Genomic DNA, 27,227 nt, shown 5'->3' on the forward strand with positions numbered 1-27,227 from the left:
TTTAGTCAACAAACCTTTATTAATCAGTCGAGGGATATTAATGCACAGGTAATACAACAAGTTTGGGAGAAAAATGTTCAGACTCAAAGGAGGTGTTGATGCCTCCTATGTTAGGATCTATACAGCTCAATTTCAGATATGGAAATCTTTAATACATCATTAGTCTCATTTCACTTGTTACCTTTATATCATAACCATTTATAAGCTACAACATCTCTTAAAACTCTCAACAGTTTTGTCACAATGGCCCTGCTTTTGAAGAAGGTTTTATTGGATAGAAACACACCAGAGTTGTCAAAATAAAAGGGGAAAATTCTCAGGCTTTCTAATGGGATGTCTAGGGATTAACCTTGGTTTGGAAATAACATTGCTGACAAAGGGAAGACACTTGAGCCTGCTGTTTTCCCAGGTACAAAAGTCACACCACACACAGTCAGGGTAACTAGAAAGCTCCAACAACACTCCTATTTCAAGCCTATTTCATGGTATAGTAAGTGCACTAAATACAGAAACAAACACACATACATATGCCTTGTTGTCCCATATTGAATAGATAACAAGTAATAAAGGACTCGCTCAATGTGTTTGTCAATGTGCACTGAAAAAGATCAATTTATGGGCATCATCAAAATGGATCAAATAACAGTGTATGCCGACACATGGGCTTACAATGTTCTTTGTGGTCTACAAATCTTTTCACCCTTTTGTTTGAGAGTTAATAATATTTAAAAAGCAAAGAAATAAAAGTAGGGGAAGTGAAAAAGCCATACATTTTTGAGAAGACACATCCATATCAAAATATCAGCAAGCCAACCAAACCAGCTAAATATGGTGTATTGCTGTACTATCTAAAGATGTTGCAGTTAGCTTACACTGCGGGATAGATATGTGTTTTCCACATCATAGGAAGACAGATAGTAAAGGGTGAGATAAAATATAAAATACCCACTGTTAAAAGCAGTGCCTAACTATCATATTGCAACACCAAAGCTTGTCAGGTAAACACAGTCAATGTGACGTCATTAATGACACGAGTAACAAGCAGCTGATGAACTGATTCTGTGCCACAGCATTAAACTCAACAAAAAGTGTTACCATTTCCGACATCCAGTCTTTACAAAGGTGCTAACTGTTTTGTACAAATACACACACGCTCACACACACACACACACACACACGCTCACACACAAGGTCAGGATAACTCATATCGAAAAAAGGTCCAAAGACCCATCAGTGCTTGTCTAACTTATCCTCTCCGTCTGCTGAACCTGGATAGAAGATAAAGGTCCATCCCATTACCAGAGACGGACACATGCATAATCATCCCCACCCGAACAAAACTCCATCAGCTGATTAATCGAGGAGGAATTCAGCTCCTATCTTTGCTTTACGATATAAAAGGTCACGGCGTAGGGATGACACCACCTGGGACACATTTATTTCAAATTCAATGTTTCTTGAAAATGTTCTGCTGACATCGGTCGTCCATTTAAATGATGACATTGACATTTGTTGGTGCAACATTCTGATGACTTGCCAGTGAGGAGAGAGTGGCAGGATGGATGAGTGGACTTTGTGAGTTTAGGTCCTTAAGGTAGAGTGGCAAGTAAAGCACCCTTGTTATCTTACCAGAATATCCCCACATCACAACTGTATCCAAAGCTATCAGATTGCTATATGGGTTATACACACAAGAGAATATAAAATAGATTTACAATCTGTCTTTTTTTTAACAAGCATTATTTGTATGGACACAAACTCCAAATATAAATCACATATATATGGAGTTTTAATTTGTTCAAATCTTTAATAAAACTGTGGATTCAAGTATTAACTTTAGAGATGTTACAGTGAACATATTCTTTGATTGCACACATTTTGTATTTCATCATTCTTATTGTTTTAATCTTAAACTAAACTAACTTTAATCGGTAAAGCAGCCATGACCTGTTATGGCTTTGTGTTGTGAGTTATAATTATACGGTTGTGTTAGATTACAGATTCTATCTAGAAAGAGTTAACCATGCTGCTTATTACCCATGTAAAGACAAATGTAGTTTTCTGTAGCTTTTTCATCAGAGTTAAATATCCCCGCTCCTGTGCCTGAGAGCCACTAGGTTAAGGTTGAATACTCCTGGAGTGCAAAAATACAAGACGGGAGCGAGAGGGGTTTAAGGGGTTAAAGTGCAAGGCAATAACTTTGAGCATCCAGGAACTAATTCATATACATCATTAAAAGTGAATCTTCATTTGCAAATTTTCTGTTTAATAAAAGATTATTTCCCTCAACCTCTATAAAAGATATTTGTATTCTCTCCTCAGCTCTTTGATTCAAGCTAAAGCAGTAGCCAAAATATGGCCTCCTTTAAAATGGTGTCACATCATTTGATTGTGCTGCAATGGTGCAACAAGCTTCACACAAAGTTCTTCCCTCTGTCCATCATTAAGCTTTGCCAGTCCTATTTTAGACATATGCTTCAAGTTTTTTTTTGTTTAAAATCGATTAAACAATGCCATATTAATTATTAACATATACGTTTCTAATGGAAAATCTCAAACAATCACTTTTTTGGGTTATTCTGCTAATTAATTTCAGTGTAAAAGAAGTATAGAAATAATCACCTAATTATAGTCGTCTAAGCAGATACCTTTCACCATAATGTTCTAAAATCAGATGAAACAAAAAGTAAATATCACTCAAGTGAAATCATAAACAACTGACCAATATTTTTAGCTTATGAGACATTTGCTTACTTGAATAATAAAAAGTAAAAAAACGAAGAAACAAGAAAGGAAAAAACAAATGTAAAAGCAACATTGCACTACAGCACACACTGCAAAAGATTCTGACTGCTCATGATCTACTTGGACGTGTCAGGCTTTAGAATGACAGATGGCATCATTGCTTTGAGTATATAGATATATAGATATAGATATTGTTTATGTACACAGTACAGTATATCTGTGGAAAAAATGTGAAAACACTAGCTATCATTAAATGACTTCACCATGCTAATAGAATATCCTTTTTAAAACCTCTCAAACACAACATTGATATTGTAGAGAGAATTACTCTGCCTCTGTTTGGAATACTACCTCTGTTTAGAAAATACTAACCATGTAGTAGTCAGGATTTTATCTTGAAATACTACTGACACCCCTGCTGTGAGTACAGAAACTGAAATATGTGTATTCAAAAGGAGACAAAAGTGGAATGGAGAATTCAAACCCCGCTGTTACATGAGCATTGTTTATAACAGTAGACACATTTACGCTGGGATTTCAAAAAGTCTGTCCTAAATGTTTGACTTCCTAAGGGTTGATTTTACTTTCTTCTCAGTGCCAAGTCCTTGTGGAGTTAGAAAGGTCTCTTAGCTTCCTGGCACAACATTTACAGCGAGACTCCTCTCTGGCTCCTGGGGGGACAAAAGCAGAGCTACTCTGACAATAACAGCCTTTACGGTTTGCTTCGTCTGGCGCTGGAGGGGAGGGGCTGTCTGTTTTGGCCTGGGGCAGCACTGTCCGAGGGGTCGGGGAGCGGGGAGGGGGACTGTGAAGGGGTCACAGCAGGGGTTGAGTTTTGAGAAATAGTAGGAGCTTCAGTAATTGTTTGGAGAAGTGCAACCACGGGGGGGCGCTCTTTGGGCTTGCGGCCCCTCTTCTTACCAGCCGTGGCACCGTTCCTCACCTCAGCCTTGACCCCATTGTCCTCTGGCGCTTTACTCTTGGTAGTAGAGACCACCTGACTGACTGCTGCACGAAACCAGTTCTAAAGCCATAAGCACACTGTCAGAAGCATGTGTATAACTGTGTAACATTTATACTGTAGTGAGTGGTGCCGCAAAACATGTCTCTATACAGTAATATGAGCGTCTGTTGCTTTTGTATCAACAAAATATATTTATCTGTCAGAAAATACTTGATCAGTTTTAGGTTTTATTGACGTTTTTGTCAATATCGCTATATAAACTTGTCCATACAAGTTTAGAACCTGTTTTCACATGATATGCATACAGTAACACCTTCTTCACAATATATAAATACCAACCTCGTGAATCTCTTCCCTGTACGTTAACAGACATGAAAGTTCTGCCTATAAGAGAGTACTTTAAGTAATACTATATAATATCTAAGTCTGTGAAGTATACACTGAGAAGGACCCACCTGTGAGTGTGTCTTGCTGATATGGTACTTCACACCACTCTCTGAGCTAAACTCCTTCTGACAGATCAGACAGGTGTACTTTCCCAGTTCTCCACCTCCCTGCAATACAAAAACAATAGAGCAATAAAAAAAGCAACGTCCGTAACCTCCTTTAAAATATTTAAAAAAAACGTATGTTTACAACATGAACAATCTGTTAAAATTCTGGGGAAACTCTGTGTGTGTGTGTGTGTGTGTGTGTGTGTGTGTGTGTGTGTGTGTGTGTGTGTGTGTGTGTGTGTGTGTGTGTGTGTGTGTGTGTGTGTGTGTGTGTGTGTGTGTGTGTGTGTGTGTGTGTGTGTGTGTGTGTGTGTGTGTGTGTGTGTGTGTGTGTGTATTCTAATATCTACTAGAATAACTACAGAGGTAAAGGTGAGTGTTTATACCTGGCTGCAGTTGGCAAGGTGAGCTTTTAGTCCCGATACACTGGAATAGACAGCTTCACAGTTCTGAGACAAAACAGAAATAAACCCAGCGTTTTGTTTGTTTCTAATACAGTTAGTATCTTTCTATACATAATGACAGATTACTGTGAAGCAGTACTTGTTCTTACCTCATTGGGACAGCAGATGAAGCCCTTCTCCTTGACTTGGTTCTTCCAGGTCTCTAATAGCTCTTGGCTGAAGTTTGGGAGGCCAGGACGGGTGTAATTTAACTACACATAAGAGAGAACATCTGTATCAGTGTGCATGTTAAAAATGTTGAAGTACGTATTTAAAAAACAGATACGCAGTGACATCTTTTTTTGCTTTATTTGACCACTTAAATCTGGTGTCTCTTAGGAACATTTGAACGACAGTGATGGGTTTGATGTGTGTTTAACCCTGTTTGTGTTGCTGTGTGTGATGATAGTTGTGTCTTCTAGCACTTCACATTGCTGCCCCATATCTGTACATTTGCAGGTGTGTTAAGTGTGAGAGCATATGTTTATGTGTGCTGGGAATGTCTGGTGTGTCCTCACCCTCTTGCTGTCAGGCACCAGGTCGTCCTTGATGCGGCGCTTGGTGCCCCAGTCTTTGGCCAGCTCGTCCTCTGCTATCTCCTGCAGGTGGAACACGGCCACCTGAGCAGAGCGGCGCCTCACTCTGCCGCTGGGCGTCCGGTCAAAGTCATCCCCCTGGCTCGCAGTCTGTGCTACCTTTTCTTTGACTTGCTCCCTCGCCTTCTCCTTTTCCCTGTCCTTTTCCCTGGCTTCTCTTTCCTTCTCCTTAGAGTGGCCCGATGGTGCTTTCTCAAGTGGACTTGGCTCCTTGTGGCCTAATGATGGAGACTCCTCAGAGACAACCTGGGGAAGCAGTAGGACACCTCTTTTGAGTGGCACATGGGGAAACTGTTGCTAGTCAACTAGTAAAAATGCTTGTAAACATTGGGGCAAAAGGTTTCCATGGTGATCTTACCTTATCTTTCCCGGTGTTGTTGTTGGTATCAGTGATAAAGTCCTTGCCGTTATTGTTGGTGGTGGCTGTCGTGGTGATGGTTGAGGAGTGATCGGTGCGCACATGGTAATCTCTGCCAGCCTTGGAGCGGTAGGTTTTTCCACAGTGCTGGCACAGAAACACAGGCTTCTGATCGTCAGAGAACTCGCTGCCACAACGTTTCTGGTGGTACTGGTAGCCCATCAGGCTGGAAAAGTGGGCTGAGCAGCCCTGTATAAATGTGTGTGAGTTTGCACAAATAGTGATTGTGTGAGGCCAGTAACAGAAATGAGGACAGAATGAAAACACACATTACAGTAATTGAGAAACTGCTTAATCCTAATAACGTGTACTTTTACTGAAATGTAACAATATTACTGCAATAAGTCAATAGTTCGTTTTTACTGTTGAACGACAAACAGGAGGAAACTGCTCATTTTTTCTGTGTGTGAGAACATGTCACAGTAGAGAGTCTATTTTTTGCAGCTCTTTCTCTCTGCTTTTTGCATTGTAGTGTGAGTAATGGGAAGCAGAGTGTTGATGTGGTTTTGGGCAACATGTCAAGAACAAGGCATAAAGGAAAAGGGAGCGAGAGAGAGAGGTAAGAGGAGGCAGACACACAAAGAAGAGCCTGAGGAAAAGGGAGAAAGAAAATCGAAACTGGCAGACGAGGAGAGAGGAAGATGGGACATGAAAGATAGGAAAGTTGGACAAATAGAAATGAAGGACACAAGAACGGGAGAAAGGAAAAGAGAAAGGGACACAGGAAGAAAGACGTAGCGCATACCTCACTAGGACACTTGATTCGTCCCATCTGTTTGAGCACTCGGCGCAGCCTTTCTCTCTCCTCAAGCTCGTCGCCCGTCTGGCCTTCGCTCCCCGAGGGCTGCGGGGGAACAAACACAACGCTGCATAAGCGTGTCGCACCACAACACTTCCCCATCCCTCCTTATTTTGAGCAAAATTGTGAGGAGAATGTATTTTCCATCTCGGGTTGTTCTCACTGTGCCAGGATCACTAAATGGTTTCTTGGTGAGGCTGTTACTCAAGGCATGTTTATGACAACTGTCAAACTCGTGTTTTCACCCGAGTGTCGGCTGGTGCCAAACCCCAGCCAAGACCAGAACAACAGATGGCAGAGCTGCCAGGGAGAAGAAAGCAGAAAGTGCAGAGGACTGTGCAGAGTCTGGCCTCAGTGAGGAGTCCCAGTGGAGCGGACTTCATGTGTTTTCTTACATGTCGACACACAAAGATAAGCACTGACATGACTGAGACACAACCTAAGCTCTCTGGAAGGGTAAGAAGGAAAGGAGATATACTAGAGTACTTCAACACTTCAAATAAATACAGCTCATGCCTGGAGGTAAGAGAACAGACACTAACTCAGCCATTGATTTACACTGGCAGGAGGAGAGCACATCAAACTGCATCAGCATGTGTTCTTAATGCCTCCATCAGAGACAGCAAAAGAGCAAAGATGAGTGAAAGAAGAGGCGGTGGGATCAGGGCAGAAACTGCAAGGTCAAACTCAAAAGGTGACCCCTGTGCTCTCTGTATCTTTCCCACAATGCACTTGGGCTGTGCCACGTGACTACACTGACAACACATTGGAGCCAGGGAGAGTGCAAACGCCAAATCAAATCATAGCAAACATTATACAAGGTTGAAGTAAATCTGCTTTTCAAAGGAAGGATACAAAGAGAGAGACTTAGTCAATAAAAACAAGCACAGATAATTCAGTAAGGTATTTGTTTACAGTTCCCGGTACATAAACACATTGATTTACCGATATAATGATGCTGTAGCAACTGATAGGAACGCTGGAGAATACAATATCTTAGTGTATTTACAGGAATAACACACATTTTATTTTCTCACCAAGCATATCACTTGTTGTGTACTGTGGCCACACAAAGAAATGTCTTTACACCAATAAAAAACTCAAGATAACTGTCTTCTTCATAGATTGAAATGCTTTTAATAATATACTTTATATATAAATACAATGCCTAACTTGCTCGCAAACTTGAGCCCAAACACATTGCTCATACGTCACAGTAGGACAGCATACATCCTACTGGAAAACAAAGTAAACAATTCCACCTAAGTTCTAAGAGGGATATGTTTTAAGATGCGTCTGATTCTTCTAGATGTTTGCTTTTGAATGAACTGCTGTTTCAAAAGCTCTTGTTGATAGAAAAGAGAAAAAAGAAGAGAATGACACAAGTGAGACCTGCTAATGATGAGAGCCTTCTCTAATCAGCAGCTACTTGAGTCTGGAGCACAATCACAGGCGGCACAGCTTGTCACAAAAGTTTTGAATAACCTAACATGAGAAATGTTGCTGGGAAGTCTGCTGAGGAAGAGCACCTGAGGATACCTTAGTTTCTACACACTGAGAGATGAGCTTTTTCTCTGTTGGAATGCCGCCAAGAAGGTAAACAGCCACCAAAGGTCCAGACTGAAGACAAATGATGATGTCAAACATGGCAGTCATCTATCTTCACTATTCAAATGATAAACATACACAGACAAAGCCCCTTACACATACATGCATATTCCCAATTATTATCATAAACTATTGGAAAGCGTTACCACACAAAAACACATGTGGTAGAAGGTTCGGTGCACGCACGTACATTCATTAATTTTCCATTGAATTTTCCGAACAAGGCAGTGTTGAATAATTTAGCAAACTTCATAGCAGCGCCATTGCTCTAATGCAGGAGCGTCATGATAATATCTTAATGAAGCTCTCTGCTGTCGGAGTTAAGACAGCTGCAGACAGAAACGTGAGCACTTCAAGGGCCATCAACATGAACAGTTCAATTGTTTGATCGTTTACAAACCTCAAGATGAGATTTTTAGAGTCGGGCTTAGAACCCACAATGAATACGCACCAGATGAATGTAATATAACTCAAGGGAGAAACAGGCTTTTTTTTTTTTTTTTTTTTATAAATGTGGATTCATTCGTATGTGTGAATCAAAAAGCAAGACACCCTTCACTAGACACGGTGAAAACTGACACTAGCTGTAGCGTACGGTGGATTTCCATACGAGAGTCACAAGTGTAAGTGTGTCACCTCCTGAATGTGTGTAGTGCTTTGCTGTAGTGTCTAATAACTAACAACTCGTTTAGTGGGTCAGTGTGACAGCAGCGAAACATTAGCTCTCTGAGCACTCCGTACCTTGGTGCTGTGCTCAGCCATGGTGTGGTAGTTGAGGCCGGCCTTGGACCTGAACTGTTTGTGGCACTGCTGGCACTTCAGAGCATCCTGGAGCTGCGGGGGGGGTAAAGGCCAAACACAGGATCAAATAACAAGTTACACCACTATTACAGGCTATGCTCTATATTAGATATATCAGTATCGCAAAACATTATATCTGTAACTTAATAGAGGCGTGACATTTTTGGTCAAGACGAATGCAACTTTTGGGACTAAAAAAGCCAATTTTACACCAAGTGTTCCTTTTCGTAGATGACTCTCCTGGCCTCAGTATTGATTTGGAGACAGAGTTGTTTTCATGGTGAGTGACCCAGCTGTAATGTGGTGATTCTGTCACTGCTTTACGACAGACTGCCACTTTAATGGCGTCACACGGGCCAGTGGGCCAAGGAGCCATTAAAGTGGCTGTATGAACACGTCCCTCTGAGGGCCCGGAGAGGTTGGTTTGTCTTCACTAAAACTCAATATAATGTACTTGGATGAACTTAATCCTTATTTTCACCATTCTGGTTTATAATTGCTATAGACCACCATTCAGTGCAAACAAACAAACCGCAGAAGTGCACCGTTTCTTCTCCCTCGACCCGTTTCAAGTGATATTAGCTTTCACAGGAGAGCAGATGAGTAAAGGATATTACATGGGAAACATGGGTGAGATTACTGTTCTGAGAGAGATACTGCCCGATGTTATTTCAACAGCTTTCAAATCAATATCATTACTGTAAAGGCTCCCTAGACTCAGGGAGGGGTATCTTATAACGGCGCACTCAAAGTTATAATCCAATGTGGAAATGACAGTTTTGGGTTGAGAGAGCTTTATTTCATACTTACAAACGCACTTAAGGAAAATATCTAAACAGTTTTTAATCTCTATAAGACATTGATTTCACTGAGGCACATCATGTGTATTGCATAGTGTCACATGTTACTGGATCCTGAGTTACACAGGAACTGTACAAATGTAAGATTTATTTCCAACTGCACCGCCACCACTTTCAGCACGTATTATGACGGTTTGATATTTAAGGCATTTATGTCTGGTTGACATTTTCAGTATACACGCTCCTCTAAGAGTAAATGCAGTGAAGGCATGCTTCTACTGTGTGTGCGTCTTGGAGTTGTATTAACTTGTCTGATAGGATATCATTTTTTTCAGATTCACAGCGAGCTCTATCAGAAGTTATCACAGCTCCCAGGCTGATTGACAGCTTTGTGACCCACTGACCTTCTGACAGATCTCCATGTGTTTCTTGAGGCCGTGGACTGTTTTCCTGGTGACGATGGAGCAGGTGGGACACACCACTTCACCTCGATCGTGGATAGCTCGCTGCCATTGGGTGTCAGCACCTTAGCAACAGGAGGAAACAGGAAGTCTCTGTCAGATAGCTGATCACATATAGCTGGTACTTTGTCTCGTGGGTATTACATTTCCATTTGTGTGCTCATTCCCTATGTTGAATGATTCTATGCATGTGATAATATAGAAATAATCGCTTTTGAGACGATTTCCACAAACCCCCAAAAAAATAAAAAAGGCTATTGTCTTCTGGTCACAAGCTACATTTTTGTTTCATCAGTGGGATAATAATATTTTTTCTTAAGTTGTTCACCAGAGCTGGTTGTAGCTGGATCTTTCTTGGACGACTGACTTGGAGTAGGTCTTCTCTGGGGCTCCTCACTGAACCCACTCCCCTCTGATTTCTTCACACGGCCTGCCTTCAGCTTCTCCTCCACCTTAGTCATGCCTACAAAACACACACACACACACACACACTGTAGAAATCAAAACTTCCATTGAAATGATTTAAGGTAAAATGTGAGATACACGCAGAAAGGATAGAGGAAGGACAATGCGGACTGAGAGAAATGCTGACATAAAGAAAGTGGATACTGAATATAAAAACATTTTGAGAAGGGGGAATAAACTGAAAAGAAAGGATGTCGTTTTGAAACAGGGAAAATCAGTTTGAAAAGGAAGCAAGAGAAAGCATTGATTCCTGCTCACTGCGGATGGATTGTTTGATAAGTACTTTACTGCTCCGTGTATGCTATATGAGTCACTGAACATTTTCAGCATATGAATGAGAGAGAAAAGCAGAGAAATACTGGAAAGCTGTGTCTATGAGATGTGTGATGGGTGTGTGAGTCACTGATTCATGTAGTGGGATTGAAACACCTCTACAGTTGCAACATAGCTCTGTGCAAAGACCAGCACCATTGATCAGAAACCGCAGGAAGCATTCAAAAATAACTCCAATCATACGATGTTGAGTTCTTTTGAATGAGGCTACAAACCACAATCCTTATACCTCATATCTGTTCTCCCATGGTTTCCAATAATCAGTGAGTCATCAACCTGTGGCCTGCTGTCACTAATCAATGATGAATCAGCCAAGTCTTCTTCAGAACTTTGTTAATTCACTTATTATGTTCACAACCACAGGAGATTACCGGACAAGCCTTTTTGATTTTTTTTTTGAGAAAAGTATTCAATAGAAAATGTACTGTCAGCGATGTCAGAGATGATCTGGTGTTTACCTTTCAATCCAAATGTCCCAGATATTGAAGGCTGCTCTCCAGTGAATTTCTTAGGCGTTTTCTGCTTCCGTCCTAGCTCAAAAGAAAAACACAGAACAAAGAATGGTCAAACACATACAAGCGTTAAAGGAGAACATGGTGGAACGAGAGGAAATATATGTTGAAAATCTTACTGTGCCTCATTCGCTCTGGGTCCTCGTCGGGGAAAGAAGCGGGAAGGCTGTCCCCTTCGCTCTCGCTACCCTCGTCTTCGGAAGACGTGCTGTGGGACTGCTGGGACTGAGGTTGGACTGGCTGGTGGATCTGCTGGGAAGGCTGGCTGTGACTGTGCTGTTTCCTCTCACTCTTTTGGTGGGCCAGCTCCCCGTTGTGAGAGGGCGTGGACACCTCGTGGGTCTTTTTCACTTTGAAGAAAATCGGAGAGGGTGGACTGTTCTCCATGGGCCTGAATTGACAGAGGGAGGACAGTTTTGGGAAGTGAGTATGATGATTATGACGTTACAAACACGTGGGTCACAGTGGGTGGGGAATTTAAAGGTCCCCGATTAGACTGTTTTTCATCAATATATTATAGGTCTCAGATAAGACATGTCTCTGAAGTGTTTGGCTCTAAATACCAAACCGATCATTGTAGCATCCCATAATCCCCTCTGTTTCAGCCCTGTTTCTAAAGTGCTGATTCTCTGTCTGTTACTTTAGATGAAAATAAGGAGCCCCTCCCCACGCCCCTCTGAGAGATATTTGGTTAAAAAGAACATAAAGGTGCTCTAGGAGGAGATTCAGGTGATAAGGTGGGGGGGGGGTTACCTTTGTTGGTGATTGGCTAATGGTTACATGAGCCAAAACATCGTTATGACATCATAAAGTGTCCAAAATCTGATCAGCTCATTTTCAGACAGGTTTTTATATAAACGGATCAGGACAAAAAGAGAGCTAATCTTTTTTCCTGAAACTTTCAGAATCTCTTTCCACAGAGGGGACACATGTTGATGTAGAAAAGACATGAACAAGTGGATTTTGCATAATAGCTGTAAATCCCAGTCACCTTTTCTTGGTGTTGGCCTTCACGAGGGTTTTTTGAAGCTTGGTCTGCTCGTCCTTGGCCTCCATACTAACCCTGTCTGGGTGGTTCCACAGCTTGTGCTTCTGCAGGCGCACCTTTGTGGCAAACACTGCCTCACAGTAAGGACAGCCGTGACTCAGCTTCTCTGCTACGGTGGCCTGGTACAAACACAGACATGAGGAGGGGGGGATTTACAGTGAGCTCCCTCCCTACGCGATACACTCAGAGTGGGTAGCTGTTTCTGGAAGCATTCAGTTATCAAGGGCTCTTGAAACAACCATGCATGGTCAATAATCATTACATATTTAATGTGTGAGTATTGTTCATTGGAAGTTTAAACTCTGATTCAACTTATCACAGACTGTCATGGCCCCCCTTTGATGTTTTTCTTCAATGTTTTGACTCTGGTCTACTGTTTAAGACTTCTCTGAAGCATAAGGTAGCGATAGCCGCATAAGAGGAAAGAACAGAGGTTAGTGACTCACCCCCTGGCAGCGTTGATAGTGGTACTTGACGCCATAGATGCTGGGAAACTCTAACCAGCAGCCTGAACACGGACACTTAACCCTGGAGCGGCGCTTAAACTCTTCCTTCCATTGAACTATCATATGGGCCTGCTCAGGGGGGAGAGAGTTCAATACATGCAAGGATTATCGCTATACTGTACATCGTGCATATTCATGGGGAGCTGCCTACTCTGTGCAGGAGAAAATGAAGCCCACTTCAAACACCCACTCGGTTCAAAGAGAGATACTCACAGGGATGCTTCTCAGTTCCTGCACTTCTGCTTTCGGGCGACCTTTCCTCTTCCCCTCTGCTGGCTCATCACACACTGGACCGGGTGAAATGAGAGAAACATCTCTGAGTTAACATGGAATACTGCCAGTTCTTTATATGCATGCAATTATATTAGCACTTCTAAATATGTTCTTATTTATTTTTATTTAATCGTTTGTTTGGCAGGGACAATGCACAGTAATGAACATTTAAAACATTCAAATGTGTCAAGCGTAACAGTGCCAGATTTAGCTTTGAGCTCATTTCCATCCGCAGTTCCTCACATAAAACAAATTCTTAACATCTGTCCACAAATACCCAAAAAATACAGTCCTCCAAAATCCCTGAATCTCCGATGTTCAAACTTACTAAAGACACAATCGGTGAAAGCAAATATATGTAGCTTGGACGTTGAGAAGTGTTCAGATAAGATAAGATAAGATGTACTTTATTAATCCCAATTTGGGAAACATTTGTGTAGCAGCAGCATAACACAAAACAAGGCATTGCACATAATAACAAATTAAAAGAGTAGAAATAAACAATTCTAAAAAAGAAACATCTCAAAATAGAAATAGAAATAAACCAGCATTAGAGAGTAAGAAAAATATACAGATGACCGTGAAGATAAAAAAAATAAAAAAACTGACTGACAAATAAATAAACTATTGAAGTGGCAATTTTTCTGTTGACACAATATAAGCAGGAAGTGATTTACATAGAGTGCGCATGGATAACAAGATAGTCAAGTTAACCAAGGAGAAACTATGGACAAGTGTTAGGATGCTCCCAACAATTGCCATCAAGAGAGCGCGTGTGTGTGTGTGTGTGTGTGTGTGTGTGTGTGTGTGTGTGTGTGTGTGTGTGTGTGTGTGTGTGTGTGTGTGTGTGTGTGTGTGTGTGAAAGATGGCAGTGCAGGCAAAGGCCTTCTGTTCAGCCAAATAGATCAGCTATAAATCGCTAGTGCCTGTGTGAACCTGACACAGCACACAGCAGACCCACTGCCTCAGCTCTCTCTCTCTCTCTCTCTCTCTCTCTCTCTCTCTCTCTCTCTCTCTCTCTCTCTCTCTCTCTCTCTCTCTCTCTCTCTCTCTCTCTCTCTCTCTCTCTCTCTCTCTCTCTCTCTCTCTCTCTCTCTCTCTTTTCTCATCCTGACGCTTCCCCCTCAATTCTCACTTCATGTCTAGCTTTCTCACTTCCTTCTTCCTCCACACACCCTTCCAAAATCCTTCTCCATGTGAACTTTGGAGGACAGGCGGTGCACTGGCTCATTACTGCTCTCTTCTCTGCTACAATTACACCTCTGCTCTCCATTTCCTCTGTACAGCGCTACACTTGAGAGAGGGAGGGAAGATGGAGAGAGCTGAGGAGGAGAGTATGCATAAGGGAGAGCAGGTGGGGGTGGGGATGTCTAGGATGCTGAGGGAGACAGGAGAGAATTGCCGAGGCAGATGACTTCTTCTTCTGACCAAGCAGAATACTGAATGACAGGGCAGCAGGTAGACGCTGAGGCTCTGCACTTCAGTATGCTACATCTTCCCATGTGCTCTCGACTCCTCTGCATTGATCTGGGAGGGCCGGAGAGCGGCAGCAGAAACAAGGCGAGCAGCAGGAGACAGCTGCTACAGCCCATTCAGTCATTTCAGATCTAGAACATGTTCAAAGGGAAACTATTGAAGAAGATATGATAGTGCTTTGTTGTGAGGTGGAATGCAGCAAATGTATGGCATGGATCTGGATCTGTTTCACTTCGCCACGCTGAGAAACTGCCTTCCCCTGCAAACTCATTGACAAGCAGCGGCAGGATGCCTGGTGCCGCTCATTTGTGTTCCCACAGTCAGTCAGAGCACTCTTTGTGCCTACTGGGATTATAAAAATGGTTTAGGGATTTTAGTATTTGGCAAAAAATATCTCTTGTCAGTGATGTTAATGTGTATAAAAGGACAATCCGGTCATAACCTGTTAGACCTTCCCCCTCAGTTTTATTACACAATATCAAGTTTCTCTTTTTCCCCTCATTTGTCTTCTTTTTGTTTCCCGCTCACAGACACTGACGCAGGCTGACGGATTATATGTAATCTTTTACTTCAGACTCACAGTAATAAGGTAGAAAGAAAGTAATGCGAGTGTAAATAAGATTGAATGAGAAGCAGCACAGCATTGCTGGCTGTGTTTGGGAATAGTTCATAACACAAGGTGCAAACACATGCATACAAGCACACACTGATACACACAAACAACTCCACAAAACCATTACCAGTGTGTGTGAGTGTGTTGTGTGTGCATAGATATGAGTGTATTCATATTCTCAGGGCGACAAAGCATTTCTCTATTAGCTGTCTGGGTAGCAGCTGGGGAGGTGATGCAGCTCTTGTGCTGAGGAGGAAATTGAGCATGCATTCTAATTCCTGTCTTATAAAATAAAGGTCTTGTAAAAGAAAGGCATAATTAATGAATGCTGCTCTTGGGAAAGATATGTTCTTGTTGCTATGGGAATAGGATCCACTTGTCTGAGTTACCACTACCAGAGTGAAAAAACGTTGACTTTAATTAAATGTATTATGTCAACAGATTTCCTATAACTGTGTTAGGTTAGTTGAAGGCAATAACATTGAGTTAAAATAAAGAAGATTAGGTTCAACTTAATAATATTGCTTTCAACTAACCAAATACACTTATGTGGAATGTGTTGACATAATACATTTAAAGGTGGGGTAGGTAAGTTTGAGAAACCGGCTCGAGATACACTTTTTGTTATATTCCATGGAATGCTCTTAACATCCTGATAGCAATGAATATCTGAAGTGTTTTGACAAAAAATCCATTTAAAAAAAGTCTACTGTGGAAGCCGTGGTACTGTAAAAAAGACGACCAATCATCTTAGCTGGCCCGGCTAAAACAACTGGATGGCCTACCTGCCTGTCAGCCTTCCATTTGTGCACAAACTTATCTCGTGCCCTCATTGGTCATGTGCGCGTTCGTGTGTGTTGGAGGAGGGGCTCTGTAAGGAAGTGGCAGATTTTTCCGGTTGTGTATATTCAAATGCTAGCACACTCGAGCTGGTTTCTCCAAAATTACCTACCCCACCTTTAATTAAAGTAAATGTTTCGTTTTTTTCAGTGAAGCAAGCAAAACTAATACAAAATACATACAAGAGCAAAAGCTGCGCACGTGGGGGTGAAAACTTAACTGCAAAAATGGAAAGTTCAACCTATCCTGGGGGAAAACACGCAAACATTTCTTCAGTATCCTTTACTTCGCTCTGCTTGAGTGTGGGTAGAACACTGGTGCTGAGCAATCACAACCATTGTCTTGGTATGAAACAAAGCGGGGCCATTGTGTCAAATCTAAAACCCGGTTCTTTGGCTCGGGCCACGGGGATAAAACAGCTGTTCAACTAATGTCAGATGATGACTCGCTCCCAGCTGTCTGCAACTGTTGCTCCACACTGCCTAAGCCTGACAGCAGAGAAGAAGAAGAAGAAGAAGAAGAGAAGGATCCAGGACCCAGGAGTGCTGGCAGCTGCCTAATGATCTCAAATAACCTCTGCGTTCTCCTAGCTACGCCGGCAACAACTCCCCCTGAGTGCAAGGGTGCACACATTACCCACAAACACACACACACACACACACGGGTGCGCACGCAGAAGAACAGTCATTTGTTTTCCTCAACAAACACTCACACAGGAGCCTTTGTCTGTGTCTGCACAGTGGGGTTTAGACATAGTGTAGTTTGGAGAAAGACAACACACACACATAAAAACACCACTCACAACTGACACAACCGCATGGAAAGACACACAGTATCACTACATCCTCCATCTCAATGGACAATAGATGGAGAAATGGATACCTGGGCAGACATTGGATGGTGAAGCTGTCTCTTTAAAGAGTGTATCCTGGTTCACAGTGAATGCAAACACTGGACGTTACTGCCTCTTCGACATTATTACTTTAAAGTTTATCAATGGAGTGTCTACTTAGCTCAGCAAAACGTTCCCCTCTGCATGTCAACACACACACACACACACACACACACACACACACACACACACACACACACACACACACACACACACACACACACACACACACACACACACACACACACACACACACACACACACACACACACACACACACACACACACACACACACACACACACACACACACACACTTCCTATTTTGTAAACAGTTTTTTTTAATGTAGCCTTATTTCCTCAAACATACAAACACACACAAACACACCCACACACACACACGCACACACACACACACACACACACACACACACACACACACACACACACACACACACACACACACACACACAAAGCACCTTCCCATGTTATACGGACCTCTCTTTGAAGACGTCCCCATAATTCCCTCCCAGTCGGGCCCGGTTCCAGACAGTGAGTAAGTAGAAGGAGTGTTGCGACGCAGGCGCTGCCGGACTGAAAGAAAACCAGACTCTCTCACTGAGTCTGACTCTCACTCTCTGTCTTTGTTTTTTCCTCTCTCTCTCTCTCTTCCTGTCCTCCCTCTCTCTCTCTCTCTCTCTCTCTCTTTCTGTATAACTCGGTATATATGCTAATCTTTAACACGGATATGCTTGTTGAGGTCACAATCACACACAAACATGCTTAGACTCATTTGTGAACTTTTTTCTGAAAACACAAAGAAACAGTTTTGTGTTGCATCTAAATTAATAAATACAATCTGCTTGGATTTGATTGTGAAGAATATCCTTTGAGTTATTATCATATTACTTGATATACATCTATGTCTTTATTTCTATGACATTAAAGGTGGAGTAGGTCATTTTGGAGAAACCAGCTCGAGTGTGCTAGAATTTGAAAATACAAAGCCGGAACAAATCTGCCACTTCCTTACAGAGCCCCTCCTCCAACACACACGAACGCGCACATGACCAATGAGGGCACGAGATAAGTTTGTGCACAGATGGAAGGCTGACAGGCAGGTAGGCCATCCAGTTATTTTAGCCGGGCCGGTTAAAATGATTGGTCGTGCTTTTTACAGCACTACGGCTTCCAGAGATGACATTTTTTTATGCATTTATTGTCAAAACACTTCAGATATTCATTGCTATCAGGATGTTAAGAGCGTTCCATGGAATATAACAAAAAGTGTATCTCGAGCCGGTTTCTCAAACTTACCTACCCCACCTTTAAGTGGTTCTGTGGGTTATGATAACTTTTGGGCCATAATTGACCAAAGATGTCCTCAGTATAAACAGTCATTCATATATATTTCCTAATTTAAATTCCATTTGAATCCTCCCTTTTTGTAGAGTTCTTTCATGTTTTCTTCAGGACCAGAGGAGGTATACGTCTGCCATCATCACAGCCATTCAATAGATGCCAAGTATAAAGAATGGACCAACATAGAATAACACAAATATGGGTTGACAATCAGGTTGACAGATTGTAACATGAATAAAGAATAATACAAGCATGAATGTGCATTGAATACTATTTGATTCCTACATAAGGAATACAAAGTTAAGAATGTTTAGATTGTACATGTGAGGGCTTTGACATATCTATTTGTTTTGGGCATCATGTATTCATGGTTTAGCCCATTTCAAACTGGTGTAACTTCATGATTAAGTGATAAGCAGACTGGAACTGATAGATGCTTTTACTAAATAACTCGTAATAAGTACAGTGAGAGCCATAAGAAAACAATGCTCACTGCACACAGTGGTCTGAACTTCTGTATAGGGAATCACTTGTGTGGAATCCAGGAAACACCGCAGAGACCTGTGGTAGACTTCCGTTTACTAACACCACTAAACCACACTAAAAGAAGCCAAATAAAAGAAAAAGAGCTTGGGCTTGAGATTCCTTCTACTGCAACATAATCTGGTGACTCACAGCACCTCAACAGCCTCTTCAGACCTGCTTTGATTTCTGCACAGCCTTCCACATCAGCGGCATGCCTCGTATTATTGGAAAGCTAATCTATCGCCTGATGCCCATTTGGCCGCTGGCCCAAAGTATGTTTAGTGACATCCAAGCACAACAGAATTCCTGCAGGATGATGCTGACACGTGAATTGACAAAAGGGAAACAAATCAAATGTAGTTCTGAGTGGACAAAGGAGCATAATGGACTCTTCTGCACTGAAAGATGTTGTGGTTTACACACTGAGAAGAGGCATGTGTTTATGCAATAGCGCATATAGTATATACGTGCCAGACAGACAATGCCTGCTCCAGACTGTTTGCAGTGCCCTCCTTATGGATAGTGACTCACCAACTCAATCTCTCTGCTCTCCCATTTCCATGTACTCCTTCTCATATGCCACCCTCAAGCTTGCCAAATAAAGGTGTGACAAAGATGACAAAGGACTCTCTTCAGAACGAGATGCAGCATCAGGCTGAGAAAAGCACCAGAATTCAATTTCATCCCAAAACAAACATTCTCAAATCTATAGCTCTTTATCGACCGCATCGTTTGGTATTTCAACCTTTTCCTAAAGTCAAAGCATCAGCAGGCCAGAACTACAAAATGTAAGAAATACGAAACGTGAGAAGCTTGCGGATGGGCAATGGGGATAGTAAGGGTGGGACTAGGGGACGCAGGAACGGAACGGAAGGTGGCCGGGATAGTGCTGGTGATCAAACGTCCTAATAGATTAGACGAGTGAAGGATGAGGGGTTTGAGAAAGGATACAATGGAAAGGAGTTACAGTTATGCATGGGGATTGGGACGATCGAGAGGAAGCGGTAATAGGTGGAGAGGGAGAGAGAGACATTGCTGCTGAGGCAAATATGCAAAGTCAACTGATGGTGTCTGTGGGCCTGAAATGAAGGTCCTGCAGTTACTGGACTCACTTGAGAACACTCATTGCTCTGCACACACATGCAGACATGTAAACACAAACAAAAAACAGCACAAACTATCACAATTAACATCCACACATAGCCACAAGCATATAACCCTACAGTATGCAGACCCAACCTATACTGATAGAGACAGCTCCTAACAACCCATGAACGCATGGCCTGCTCAGTGGACATTGTGTCAAAGGATCAGGTTCTGCACTGCTCTCGGTCGAAGAAGGATGGTAATTCGACAAACACACACACACACACACACACACACACACACACACACACACACACACACACACACACACACACACACACACACACACACACACACACACACACACACACACACACACACACACACACACACACACACACACACACACACACACACACACACACACACACACACACACACACACACACACACACACACACACACACAACTCATTTATGCAATAATGTTTGCAGAAAGGAGCCTAATTTTAGGGCTTGCTGAGAGCATTTGGCAGAGCAGCGTTATTTTTGTTCAAATACTTTCACTGTTGGTTGTTTAACAGCTTAGACGGCTGGTGGAGAAAAAATGACAAAACTAGGGCTCTAATACGATGCTAATGTGAAAAGAATGTGAGAGCAAGAGCGAAAAGAGAGAAACAAAGGCAGAGCAAGTCACCCTCAAGGACCACATCCTCTCCTGCAAGTTGTCTGGTGTGGCAAGGTGACAGCTCCACCGCACCACTCTAGGGAAGCACACAAACCCCGATGTGCAGTATTCTTTGTTTCAATGCTTAAAACCAGAGAGGGATTTCAAGGAACCACTATAGCACAAAGAAAAACATTCCAGACATTCAGGATTTCTTTATTGTTACATCATGCAAAGTTTCCAAATAGGACGTTTATTGATCACCATGAGAGATTTATTTTTCAACAAGGTGGAAAAGTTCAAACTTTCCAGAGACATGTAATGAGAAATGAAACCCGAGCAGCAGGAGGAGGGCAGATAATACGGTACCTGGTTATCTGAAGGGCACACCGTGTGCAGTGGACACTGAAAAAGCTCCACAGAAAAGCTCAGATATTGATGCCTTTGTTTCCCCAAACTGAGAATCACAGTTCCCCTGGGACAGACAAGCTAGCTCCAGGCTCCATATGATAAGCACTGTAGTGTTGCTCCTCGTCATTAACATTACAAATGCTCATGACCTACACTTATGAGTAATAAGCAAAGGAGGCTAGGTTTGAAAAGATGGCTTGTTGTTTGAAAACAGACTCAAATGTAGGCAGAGTTTGTGTTTTGCTTGAGAAATCCCATCAAAATCAATGAATATCTTTTCAGCGTTTACTACCCCTGTGGAATCATAACACACAGCTGTTGTGGTTTGGTGGATAGGGAATACTAAATGCCACAGTTATTGAGTGCATTCTTTAGATGAAAATGTAAGACTCCTAATGTATTTCTTATGCGCTGCTTTGTATCTGAATCAATTCCTGTTGTTGCATGTCACTATTGCATGAGTCCCATTGGCCTTGTGATTCCCCTAAAGGTTGCTGGATCTTTTTAGAGAATCTTCAAACCTCAAAATCACATAAAACTCCACTGGCATGGTTACCAAGTAAGCCTCCCCAAAGGCTAGGGAAATCCCTGGTAATGTTCCAGATAAGAGCGGCTTTGCAGCCAAGCGAGACCATGTTTCAACCACAACCAAGTAGAAAGTAGATGTTTATCTTGTTCGATCAAATAGTGCTGGAAGCTGTATTTAGCACAGACGTACACTATCACAACCACTGATATAATTACTGTACTGGTTGGTTTTAGTAGCTCTACTGTAATGAGTCAAATCACATCAACGGTGGAAAGAGAAAATGAAACGGACAAGCGGTTGTCTTAGGTTACTAGAAAAAGTCCCATAAAGACCGGGACCATTACATGTGAAAGCATCATCTGAACACACACCACGCACAAACACACACACATGCACGCACCCATAACCATGAGCGGTACTCATTACTGAACCTCAGCCAAGTGTGCTTCTTTCATTTTTAGCCTTCAGTCTCGAAACGATCAGCGCTCACTACCAACTTCGCACCGATTGATTTACAAACACGTCTTGTTTATTGAGTAATAAAGCGTAAAAAGTCTATAAAACACTCTGAGAGGCGGCTGTGAAAAACATGTCACTCAAATACACTGTTCTGCTACAATCAGTTCTTCAAAAGCAAAAACACCACGGCCGGCAGCCTGGATACAATAAAGTTAGTTAGGGCCCATACTGTGAGCATGTTGAAGACTGCTAAGTATCAAAAGACCAAAACCGATAAAAACATACATTAAAACGCTTTAATACGCGGCTTCAAAAAAAAAGAAAAGATATGCCAAATCCTCTCGTGCCCTCACAGTTCTGTCCAGAAAAATAAGCTTTGTATTATTGTCCACAGCAAGCACACGTACACGCACGCACCCACACAGGCATGCAAATCCAGCCTACAGGGCTGAATATTAATATAGAAAGGAAACAAATTGTCTAGGCCAGCGATGGGGCTGCGTGTGTCTAGGAATGAGGAGCTATTTTGTAGCAACCAAAACAACTGGGTCATATTAGAGCAGCTCCAGTTTTCCTACTCTGCCTCACTTTATTAACAAAGTCATGATGATCTGCTGGTTATTGGATTGAAACTTAATTCCCCAGCTTGGCTCTCTCCTTCCAAAAATCTTCCATCTCCATCCAGATGGCTTAGGGTTTCACTAATGTCAGTGCTTGGCAGTGCTTATTTGTATGGTTTTCTCACTGTAGGGCAGTCTAAGGGAAGGTTGTGTCGTTTTCAGGCCCTTATGTGGTGGGAGGAGTACAATTACATCGAGGCTGGGGGACCATTGAAAACATACTCCATTCAAAAAAAGCCACAGAGACGATTATTAGTGTGGTAGGTTGATCATCGAGAAACTAAACTGCAGCCCTGAATAGCCAGCATACAGTTATTATACGCCACAAAAAAAACGACAATAGTCTTAGAAATTAAAGCTATTAGAATATAGAGGACCATTTGCAAGAATACAATTGCTCACATTTGCGTGTATCCAGGTCCCACATTTCAAACAATGTTTGAAGAAACATCCATAGATCTAAAGTCCACACAGTGTTTCCATTCAACTAAGTGTGGCGGCTCGTCACTCACTGTGTTTGATGTTGTTTTCAGGGCCTGGCCCAGTTCTGACAGGCTCCTGGGGATGTCCATGCTTGGGGGTCCGGCCCCTTGGCAGCCCTGGTGAGGACAGCTTCCCAAGCCTGGGGCCGCTTGGGCTCTCCATGCCTGCATAGGTAGTTGAGAGGGTACAAAAACACACATGAGAGAGTGATAGCTAGAGGCGATATTTGGATGCTTTTTTGTTCTATTGCTTGTTAAAACATTATTATGAGTCCCCCCCCCCCCTTGATACTGTCCCCTTGCTCTACAATGCACTTTCTTTAGGTCGTCCATCGGAGTGATTGGATCGAAGGTTATCTTAGTGGAGGCTCACACATCATCTTCAGTGGTAATGAGGGTGTGACCTTCCATGTTTCATTTCAAAATCAATACTCTTACTTACACACTAACTCCATGCTCTGCCCATTAGACAAAAGGGGGGGGGGGACCGGGGGGGGACAATACCACTTTCCTGGTTTCTTTCTTTATTATGAAAACAAGTGATGCCTCTCTTGATTAAGTCAAATGGTAAAAGTAAAGTAAAGTTATGTTTGTTGTAAGTGAGAGCTATTCTTCCTTTGTGAACTGCTAGATTAGATTACACGGCATCATCTGCCAATCCATTAGAAACGTAAAGCCCCCATCAGCCATAATAAGCCTTCATGTCAGTTTTGGGTTTTGTGTACTGAACCCTCTGTCAGTACCAGCATGGGACAGTATAATGGATAAAGGCTGACAATTGCTAATTATGCTAAGTGGGACTGATTTTGATCCAGCATGCTTCCTCCTAAAACACATTCTTGTCACTCTCCTAATAATTTACAACAGCACACAAAGGGTCACTCAGTGGGGGCCACTCAGTGTCTGTTTACACGCTCAATGCACATGAAGTGATGATGGCTCATCCGTCACAGTCACAATATGCTCACTTTATTAGAAGTAGGTAATCAATTTAACTTCATTAGGTTTGGTGAGCTTGCTGTTCAAGTCAAGTTGCGGAAATATTGCACACACCGATAGTAGACGCCTTCCTGTTCCTGCCTGACGTGTCAGAGTGTGAAGAGAACTACAGAAGAGCATTCAACTTCTTAAAATAAACAAATGTGGTGAGAGAGAGATAAGTACACAAGAATATAGAACGCTCAATTATCAATGGAGAATATCTACCTTTGTAATATTTCATTTAGAGTTTCAATACTGACCTGTGTACTTTTTGTACAAGACATATTCTGGTTTCCTATGTGACATATTTGGCATTCATAAAATAAGTCTTTAGAAAATAACACTTTTTTTGTTTTGCATGTTTTTAAATAACATTGCAGCTGGTGTTTTGATGAAAGATCATTTCTACAAGTAAACGAGAGTCCTACATTCACATACATCTAGCTAGACACAACAAAACCTGGGACACCCACTCTCCTCTCACAATCTGCTGACAAACCAACCTGGAAATAAGTATTTTAGCTCTGCACGTGGCACACTGCCATGCTTTGTGTGTCAACTACAACAAGGTTACCGTGTTGCCTATTTACAGAGGTGGAGGAAGTACTCAGATCTTGCAATTCAGTAATAATTAAGTAGAAATAGCACAGTGTAGGAACACTCTCTTACAATAGTCCTGTATTTACAATGTTACTCAAGTAAAAGTACAAAACTACTAGCATCAAAACATACTTAAAAGTAGCAGTAATAATGCAGATTGGCCAAAATGAGGATAATATATGTTATATATTTTGATCATAGTTATTGATGCATTTAGGTGTTATTAAAGCTTGTAAGGGTGCAGCTAGTTTTAATTACTTGTTATACTGCAGGGTAACCATAGTCTTATGTAAATGTTCACTATATTTCACATCATTAATCCAACTCTGCAAAGTCACATAAATGTCAAAGCCAAAGTATAATATTTACCTCTGAATTGCAGTGGAGTAGAAGTACAAAGTAACATACAATGGACATACCCAAGTAAAGTACCTCAGAACTGTAGTTAAGTACAGCACTTGAGTAAATGTACAGTTACTTTCACCACTGACTATTTATGTTTCAAAGTAAAAAATATGAGTCGGCCACACCTACCTGAAGGGTCGGACAGTCACCCAGCTCTAGGGGCCGGGTGGCCCCGGGTCACCCACGTGAGGGAGGAGGGGGTCAGGAGACAGACACCGAAGTGGGCGTTTTTCCACCAATGTTGTGTTACATGGCAATCACACCTGCTGTTCGTCAACGAGCGGTCACACTGAGGTTGGGGAGCCAGAAATGAAGTGGACAGTCGTCACGGTTGTCCAGTCTCCCCACTCTGTGGACGACGACGAGGTGGATGAAAAACCGGAGCAGGGGAGGAGAAGAGAAATTAAATTTAAGTCTGTACATAAAAAGAAATCCTGGATACTTTCACCTCATTCCCAGTTTCGTTTTGCCTTGCCCCCCCTCCTTCCCTGCATTAATATGTAGGCTATACCACGAGGCACTTCTTCAACCCCTGTCTTCTCGGTAAACACTCCAGAAATATAAGAAATAGCCAGGAAAAATAGGTAGGTCCTCGAATCCTTGAGGAAAAATATTAGAATACGGGATGGTTTATATAGGCAGTGAAGCAAAATGGCGACTTTATTACGAAGGAGGAGTAAAAAAAATCCTTGCGCTGGCTGGAACTAAAGGGAGACACACAAATAAATTTAGTGCAGTAATTTCGACGGCAGCGAAACACTTGGTTAGAGTAAAAAGAAACGAAGCGAAGGAAAATGAGCAGAAACGCCAAACCTCAGTCGGTTTTGGTACAGTCCTCGGTTCCTTACCTCGGGATTATTTCGGTTTTTTATACGGATATTATCTCGGCGGCCGTGTACAGTATTACAGTAATGTGTGTTGGGTCATGCGCGTATCCACTCCACCTTTGACAGTTGCAACTACAGTCTTGAGGCAACTTGCAAACTCTCGCGTTATTATTATCGATATCGAGTAGATTAATATTGGGGTTTCTGTCTATTAAACTCGCTGCATACCGGCTCGTGCTGCTCTTCCGACGTAACGGCGCTCGTTCCTGACGAAAAAGGGTCAGGGCTGAAATTCCTCAAATCAACCTTCGCCAAGTATTTTAATCTAGTTGCTGCCAAATGTTCTCCCCATGTGTCCTCCAGCTATAGCGGCTTTACCACATCAGATTAGAGTCCAGGCTGTGGCTATTCGATGCCATTACCTTACTGAAGGCCAGGACTTGCAGTCACGTCAAGTAGCCCTGTCCAAAAACCACTGGAATAGCAATGTGCTTAATAATGAGTTTACTCACATCATCTATTTATAGGCTAATAGATCCGGTAAGTGTTATAGGCTTATAGATAAGAAATGCTTTTATAAGAATCAATACCACAATCCCAAAATTCAAGGTCAATATAGATGTATTAATCCATTGATGTTAAATGCACCTCAACACACACGGACCTACAGTCAATCAAAAATTGGATTTTTTTTTGCTGTTAGTGGACTACAGGCTATGTGCACACTCCTTGCATTTTCCCATGTAATATATATTTTTACTAAGTGTTTAACATATGGTTTAAAGCAACATCTTCCTTTTATCACAGCTCATTAAATGAATCATTTATTGCATAATTTCCAACTCACTCGGTTTCAGTAAAACAACAGAAGGTCTCTCTCTTCCTGTATTTGATTGGTGCCATTCGTAATGACCTAATATTTCCTATTAGTGGAAATCATTTAATACCATGATGTAATGTAGGCTATGTAAAAAAAAAAAACTGAATTACCAGTGGAGGGCAGGAGAGACTAATGTATGGAATTAAATTGACTGTGGTGATGTATACACCCAAGTTTAACATGTATTTAAGTACATTCAATTTATATTTCGTTGTACTAAAGTATTTAATGGTATCAACCTCTTAAATTAATTTCCTTAAAGTTAAAGTCCTGTTTTTGCAGACTGCTTTGCTATGTCTTTTAGTAT

At 41.9% G+C, this 27,227-nt stretch overlaps 1 protein-coding gene across 10 annotated transcripts; it reads right to left on the reverse strand.

The window, feature by feature from the left end:
* Window positions 1-26,394, reverse strand: znf512b (zinc finger protein 512B). 10 transcript variants are annotated; one of them, XM_079678944.1, is made up of 18 exons: window positions 26,269-26,394; window positions 25,343-25,562; window positions 23,258-23,392; window positions 13,207-13,280; window positions 12,934-13,062; window positions 12,431-12,606; window positions 11,559-11,830; window positions 11,386-11,463; window positions 10,458-10,592; window positions 10,073-10,194; window positions 8,809-8,901; window positions 6,406-6,504; window positions 5,601-5,849; window positions 5,165-5,488; window positions 4,757-4,858; window positions 4,590-4,652; window positions 4,165-4,263; window positions 1-3,769 (listed from the first exon to the last, which is right to left on the reverse strand). In XM_079678944.1, exons 3-18 carry the CDS (start codon window positions 23,388-23,390, stop codon window positions 3,458-3,460), a joined length of 2,460 nt encoding a protein of 819 aa, XP_079535070.1. In that variant the 5' UTR covers window positions 23,391-23,392; window positions 25,343-25,562; window positions 26,269-26,394; the 3' UTR covers window positions 1-3,457. The 10 variants fall into 10 exon arrangements, with proteins under 10 accessions (XP_079535070.1, XP_079535068.1, XP_079535066.1 ...); XM_079678942.1 differs by lacking the exon at window positions 26,269-26,394 and adding an exon at window positions 26,062-26,173; XM_079678940.1 differs by lacking the exon at window positions 26,269-26,394 and adding an exon at window positions 25,725-26,126.
* Between the last annotated feature and the right edge of the window lie 833 nt (window positions 26,395-27,227).

Source organism: Notothenia rossii (genome assembly GCF_949606895.1).
Source record: "Notothenia rossii genome assembly, chromosome: 4".
In the NCBI taxonomy this organism is placed as follows: domain Eukaryota; kingdom Metazoa; phylum Chordata; class Actinopteri; order Perciformes; family Nototheniidae; genus Notothenia; species Notothenia rossii.

Coding starts and splice junctions, on each gene's coding strand:
- znf512b (XM_079678944.1), bottom strand. CDS start 23,390: ATGGAGAGCCCAAGCGGCCCCAGGCTTGGGAAGCTGTCCTCACCAGGG. Junction 13,281..23,257: donor TGAAAACAACATCAAACACA/GTGAGTGACGAG, acceptor CACCCGGTCCAG/TGTGTGATGAGCCAGCAGAG. Junction 4,264..4,589: donor ACCTTGCCAACTGCAGCCAG/GTATAAACACTC, acceptor TTTGTATTGCAG/GGAGGTGGAGAACTGGGAAA.